The sequence below is a fragment of the Propithecus coquereli genome, unplaced genomic scaffold (assembly GCF_000956105.1).
Source record: "Propithecus coquereli isolate 6110/MARCELLA unplaced genomic scaffold, Pcoq_1.0 Scaffold740, whole genome shotgun sequence".
Taxonomy (NCBI): domain Eukaryota; kingdom Metazoa; phylum Chordata; class Mammalia; order Primates; family Indriidae; genus Propithecus; species Propithecus coquereli.
Genome location: NW_012153508.1, coordinates 170,448 through 177,786, shown reverse-complemented (window position 1 = coordinate 177,786; position 7,339 = coordinate 170,448). Strand labels below are relative to the sequence as shown.

General features: G+C 34.2%; 1 protein-coding gene and 1 pseudogene across 1 annotated transcript; both read right to left on the bottom strand.

The window, feature by feature from the left end:
- Nucleotides 1-694: 694 nt before the first annotated feature.
- Nucleotides 695-1,606, bottom strand: LOC105824479 (taste receptor type 2 member 13-like). The gene has a single exon (XM_012661926.1). It carries the CDS (start codon nucleotides 1,604-1,606, stop codon nucleotides 695-697), a length of 912 nt encoding a protein of 303 aa, XP_012517380.1.
- Nucleotides 1,607-2,165: 559 nt separating this feature from the next.
- Nucleotides 2,166-7,339, bottom strand: part of LOC105824478 — a 23,456-nt pseudogene continuing 18,282 nt past the window's right edge.

Here is a 7,339-nt window from a genome sequence, read left to right as displayed (position 1 = left end):
TTGATGTAGTCACACAAGAAGTCACACGTTGCCAGAACTCTAACTGAAATGTGTGCACTAAAAATGTTGCATTTTGTTATATATATAAATTGTACTTCAATAAGGTTTATTTCAAAAGCATCAAGTAAAATATGCATGTATACAAATATATAATATAATTACTGAAAAAGGAAGGTCATTGTTTTATGTGGCAGTTATTCATATTACACTTATTAATCTTAATTTTCCCATCCCATCAGTACTAGTAATAGTTACAAGTCCAAATTTTCTGTATATTCTGTTCCAGATAGCTAGTTGTCCTCAATTCACCAATTAAATAGAAGTACCTAAAACACCCATACTCAATAAGTTATTTATAATTGAAGGGCCATTGTCAGCCAAAAGGTTGGGGGTTGCATAATTAATATCTCAGGGTATCAGAGTACACATTTTTAGATTACAATGGAATCTATCAATGATTTCTCCAAATAAGTTTCAAATTCTTGATAATACAAAAATACACATCATAAATATGTAATATTGTTAGGTAAGAAACTATTATAGATATTCACTTGAAAAATTTACAATGACCTTCACAATAGAAGAAACTGGGAGAAATATAAAATATCTTTAAACTTCTCATAGACTTCTGTTTTTATCTACAATGTACATACAATAGTCTATGATCGTAATGACTTATAGAATTATGTGTTCTTCATCTTATAGCCCACATCTTAGCTGCCACCCCAAGATAGGCCTGTCTTAACTTAGAGTTTCCCAGAATCAGGACAAAGGAGTGGATTGAAGGATAGATGAATCCAATAGTCTGACAAAGCATGTGGACCGGTTTGGTCTGATACGTCTTTGCAATCCATGATATGAGAAACGACAGAAAGAAAGTAGTGTAGAGTAGGAGGAACAAGATCACAGCTTTCAAGGCATTTATGTGGGCCCTGGTCCTGGGGTCTCTGTGTCCTTTGAAAGAGAGCTGTATCTTCTGGAGATGTTTCCACAGGGAAAAAATTAACAAGAGAAAAGCGATCAGGGCCACAGTAAATGGTATTACAGCGAACATACTCATAGTGAATCTAACCAGCTGTGAAAATGTTTCAAAGTCACTCATTTTGAAATTCCGAGTTGTGTTTCTTTCAAATCCAGCTACCCAGTCCTTAATATATGTGTTCATTTGTATCAGATTTAAAATCAAGAAAATTAAGCTTCCTAGCAGTATCATCAGGATCACTTTTTTTATTCTCCACTGCAGATAGAGAAAAGTGGGGCTGGAGAAGCCGGCTATTTTGAGCAAATAAAAGATGCTGAGGATTGTAGCAAGCCAGAGACTGAAGTGATTGGCCACTGCCCAGGTAAAAATAAGCAGTCTTAATTGTGTTGCAGCCACATATAAGGCTGGGTGATACAGAGTTGCAAACCAATTTACTAATATTACCCAGATCAGACCAATTCTGGAGATTGCCAAGATAACGAGGATTCGATCAACTAAGAACAGCTTTCTTTTGTTGACCCAGTCAGTGCAGTTTATCAGGACTATGAATCCATTGCTCAAATTCCCAAGCATGAACTCTGCGGTTATTACGAGGGTGAAGATGTGCTGCAGGGTACTTTCCATATCGGAGCAGAGAAAGCTCAGAACCTGATACCACTGCTGGTTCTGTGCTGTTCTAAAAGGCTGTGTACATCCTTGAATGTACAGTGACAGTCATCTTCGTCCTTCTCCTCCTTCTGCTCCTTCTTAATCGTTGGCCCAATGTCAAGTCCGAAATCTCCAAGATTTGTTAATCAATGTGCTGCATATAGCTGTTCCTGTGAAGTCTTTATTTTTCTTTAATTTCTTTGCTGAGCCCCCGTTAAGATATTTATGTCCTCACCACAGGCAGAAATATTCCACACATGATTATGAAGCAAAGCTGAACTCACATTTGCAACCATGCAAATAAAGACAGATTCTCTTTCATTGTTTTGTTCTTTTTGCCTTGTCTCCCCTTGTAAAAAATTTGGTTCCACCAGCTTGAGTTCTGAGTTACAAAGATTATAAAAATGTGATTCATAAATATGAAGCTGAATGAAGCATTGCCACTGAGGATTTATAAAACGCGCAAAGACAGATCTATGTCATTTCAAAAGAGTCCTCCGTTTCTGGTCAACCTCGTGAATGAAGAGAAGCTCGTCTACGAAGCTCGTCTTTCTCGTTCCCGGCCTCTTCCCCACGCAGCAGTGCTGCCATCATGCCCCATAGGCACCAAATGCATTCGGCCTTTATCCACTTTCCCCTCCATATTTCTTTTCCAAACTTAAAAGTGAACAAAAAATCAATTTTAAAAGGTCAGCAACAGCCACCAAAGAAAGCAGTACTACATTGTGTCATAAATTTCAAAACTGCGAGCCAAGCAAAGAAACAGATAACGGCAGTCTTCCCTTCCCCACGGAGATAGCTCCGCCTCATTCATGGGGGATGTATTCCCAAAGCCCCAGTGGGGGCCGGAAACTGCAGATGGTACCGAACTCTAGGTACACTACGTTTTTGCCCTATAAGCATTCCTGTGATAAAGTTTAATTTATAAGTTAGGCACAGTTAAAGGTTAACAATAACTAATAATAAAATTGAACAATTATTAATATAACATATACTGTAATGAAAGTTATGTGATTGTGGTCTCCCTCTCTCTCTTTTTCAGTGTCTTCTTGTATTGTACTCAGCTTTTTTCGAACCATGGTTGACCTCAGGTAACTGAAACCCCAGAAGGCAGAAGTGTGGATGAGGCGGAACTACTGTATTCATTGTGAAGTGTCAAGGTTCCTCATCCCACCTCACCCTCTCAATGCGAAGGAAAGTGAATTAGCAAAATTTGGAAAATGTGGAGACTCAAGAAAATTGTCTAATTCAATATTAATGTAAATAAAATACTCTTTTAATCTTGATTATAGCCAAATAAATAGCTATTTTGCTGGATAAAGAAAAAAGCTATTTTTATTTAAGAAATATATAGTTTATGAATTATAAATGTGTATATTTTATTACTAATGCAGACTTTGCTGGGTGATCTACAGAACACTCAGATACTCACAAAATAATTTAATTGCGTCGTCACTTATGATTTGCAAATTTTGGTTATAAAATAACTACATAGATATTTTCTATTCCATTGCTATGATGGTATATTCATCAAGGTAGAATAGGGTGTATTTCCTTTAATAGTTTGTTAGCTTTATTTATTTATGACTATTAAATATTTAGATATGTGGCTTGTGGACTTCCATTTGTACTCTTGACACAGGCCTGATGAAATCTCGTATACTTTTTCATTTTAAGAGTAAACTAAGGATTGATTTCCTATCTGTTCAGAGAAAAGGGTTTGAAGATGCTAGCTACAACTTGTTAATAGCCACAATTTGCACAAGTAAGTCACCTGAGGGACAGGACAGTACTTGCATATTAAAAATAATACCATAGTCTTTTAGAACTTGTGACATAATACGTGAGTGAGAGGTAGAGAATGGATAGCAGCGTTGTGATTTTGAGCTGCATGTTGGTGGTATGTTTCCATAAGAGAAAATATTAAAAAGACAAATTAGATTAAAGAAAAGTGGTCTCCCACTTCTATGGAGAAAGGGGATAGATGCTAGGAAAAAATCACAGAAAGACTTTTTCAGAAGTCTGGACTGGAAAGGACAATGGGTAAGAAGAGAAGACTATAAAAGGTGAAGTATTTTCCTTGGATTGTGGAATCATATGAAATATTAGTTTTGCCTGGTTTTGAATTGCATATGAATGGAATAACACTGTGCATATTCTTTTTGTATTTAACTTATTTTGATCAATATTATGTTTTTAAAATTAATTACGTTCCATATAGACATAGACCATTCATTTTATTGCTCAATATTATTAATCAAATAAGTATTCACAATTTATCTCTTCTAATGGAAACACATATTTGGATTGTTTTGAGTTTGGAAAATAATATGATCATGATGCTATAAACATTCTTTAACATGTAACTTATTCTTGAGCACATGAGCATACATTTCTATGATCTTGATCTAGAACTATTCTGTTGCCTATTTTTCCTGATCTTGTTCTTGATAATGACAGTTTTACAGATATTTTTCAGTTTCAGAAAATAAAATTTTTATGTACATTTGGTTATTCTATTATATGCTTAATATCTACAAAATATCTCCTTTCAATTCTTCATGCTGTTATTTGCTTTTTTTTCCACAATTTATCTCACTAGAAGTTTATCAATTTTGTCAGTCTATTCAAATAACCAAATCTGCCTTGATTGATCTTATCAAATGTATATATCATTCATTAATTTCTTGTCTTATATATACTATTTACTTGTTTTTACTTCCTTTGAGTATGTTTGCTTTTTTTTTGTAAATTTTCTGACATGGATACTTAGAACATCAATTTTCATTCTTTCTCCTTTTCCAACATATTTATTCTAAAGGTATTTCTCTAAGAATCTGTAATAGTTTCTTATAAGATTTTATTATATTTTCTTATACTTAAATTTAAATATTTTCTAATTTTATTGTGATTTTTCTTCAACTGTTGACTATTTTTTAAATACATAAGTTTTCATTCACATAGAATTTTCCATTATTTTATTGATTTTTGGAAAAATTGAATGAAAGTCACAGATCATACTCTATATATTGACAACTTGTGATATCTGCTAAAATTTTTGTTATACATGTGGTCAATTTTGGTAAATACTTTACATTTGTTAAAAATAACATGTATTATGTAGTTTGGGGGTACAGTGTTTTATACATCCACTAGAGCTATTTGTTAATTATGTTGTTTAAATCCTACTTATTCTTTCTGAGTTTTGTCTTCTTGAACTATTATTTATTGAAACTGATATAATGTTAAACTATATTACCATGAGTATAGATTCATCTATTTCTCTTTGAAGTCCTGTCAACTTTTACTTCATATATTTTGATGCCATGTTAGTTAGTGCATATAACATTAGAATTATAGTATCTTCATGGCCAATTTAACCTTTAGCCATATGAAATGACATTATCTGCTTTAATGTTTTTTTCTGAAAATGTACTTTGTGTATATTAAAATAATTATACTAGCTTATTTCTTTTAGTGTTTTGTGGTATGATTTTTTCAGATTTTACTTTTAACTTTTCTGTATTATTAGAGTTTGGATATATAATCTTATATAGCATAAAGGTAGTAAAATAGTAACTAAGGCTGTGTGCTAACATTCCATTTCTTGTAGGATGATAATAGTGTATTATTGTAGAAGCCCTCTCTCCCTCTTATAGTTATATATTATCATGTGAACTTTTTGGTCAATAAAATATTTAGAAAATGACATGTTGCTTCTGAGTGAGTGCATTTACTCACCAGTGCAAGACACTGCAAAGTCCTCATTTTCTTGCTTTGACATTGAAACAAGGTCAAGAAAATACCTGTCAGCCTGGATTCCTATGTGACTACTATGAGCACTAGACACGTCACAGAAACCACAAACAAACAACAAAAATTTTTCCTAGGTGAAGTCCCTGAGATTTGGCAGTCATGTTCACTCAGCATAGGCTAAGATATCTGGCCTTTTGAAATGGGGTGCTGCTGAAACAAAACACCTAATATACGTGACATTGGCTTAATATTTGCTTCACTGGCAGTGAGTGGCAAGAAAAATGTTACTGGTTACTGAAAAGCAAGTTACAAATTATCAAAACCCTTGATAAACTGTCACCTATGATTGCTTGGAAGATAGATCATGTATTTGATGATTTTGTAACTTTAGGGAAAGAAAATTATAATTGAATAATATTAATGGTGCATTTGACAACATATTTTTAACTGGTCTCCAAAAATAATTGCCTACTGTCAAACTAAATAGCAAACGGAGAGGAAGACCCTCTAAAAGAAAGTGATATTTATTTGGGACTAGCATTGCGATGGGAATACGTGTGCCATAGTAAACTATGTGTGTATCCAGAGAGATAAAGAAAGACAAGAGTTTTTAAAGAAAAAGTGAGGGGATTACTTAATTGTTTTGAGATGATTACCCTTGACTACAAGGATCACTAACAAGGGTGGTACCCGTCCAAGGTTCGACAAGCAGTTGCTAGGCAGATGTCCTTGCAGAAGTATTTTTGTTGTACAAGGCTGCAGGTGGCCTTTGTGCAATTTTGTGATTTTTGTAGTCTTCTGTGATAGCTCTTGTGATCAGTCATAAGCACATGAGACCCCCTCCTTCATGGCCTTCCCAGGCTCCATGTCAGGGTTTTAATACAAGTGACTCCATTTTGATTCTGACAACTTTTACACTACTTTGCAAGCAGGAACAAGAATTACCAGAGTCTAAATACTTGGGATCTTGCAGGAATGGAAGAGGCAATAGCTTCTCAACACCAAACAGCGTTTGAGTTTTAAAGCCTGGTTATAACTCAACCTTCAGGCTAAGATTATCTTAAGGGTATAGTGTTAAAACTTCTGATTGTATTTCATATACAGATAAAGGCCAAACTAATAGTAATTATCCTTCCAGTTTGACGAAGTAACTCAAGGCACAGAGGTTAAATATCTGATTTTCCTGGCATATCCTCAGAATGCTCAAAGCATCTGATACTAGGTCCAGAGAGAAAGGTACAGGGGTGAAAAAGCAATGAAATGTAGCCAATACAAGAATGACTAGGAAAGAACTACAAGTCATTCATTCCCTGGCATGTAAAATTGACTGGAATCCAATACATAAAAAAACTGAGTTTTTGAAAGAGTTGTACTTCTGAAGGAGCTACCAGCCAAAACTAAGATGCATGTGTCAAAGTAAATTAAAAGGGAGACCAGGCCTGAAGAATCCCTGAGCAGACAAAGCCAGTCAGGCCTCATAAGTGACCTTAACTTTGCTTTATTTACAAGCACAAGCAAAACTTAACTTAAGCTATTTCTTATAAATACCTATTTTAAAGAAAAACAGAACTTAAACTCAACCAATCAGAAGCAGCCAACAAACTTGTCTTTCCAACAGGGTAGACAAAATAAGGCAACTATATAATTGTAACCAATCAAATATTTTCTTTGCTTTATTTCTGTGTATCTCCTATAGAGCCTCCCCTTTGCATTCCCTCAGTAGAGCTCCAGAACCACTTCTTGTCTGAAACTGCCCAATTTATGAATCATTATTTGCTCAAATAAACTCTTCTAAATAAATTTTTAGTGTGCCTCAGTTTACCTCTTAATACATGTTGAGCTAAAACCCCATTCTAGAGATATAGTTTAATATATTATGAAGATAATAGGGAGATCACAGAAGATATGAGAATCTCTTGAAGATAACATTTTTTTTTCCTAGTTCTAAAGGTA

What these genes read in the sequence shown, in the direction of transcription:
- LOC105824479 (XM_012661926.1), bottom strand. Translation starts at nt 1,606, where the DNA reads ATGGAAAGTACCCTGCAGCACATCTTCACCCTCGTAATAACCGCAGAG.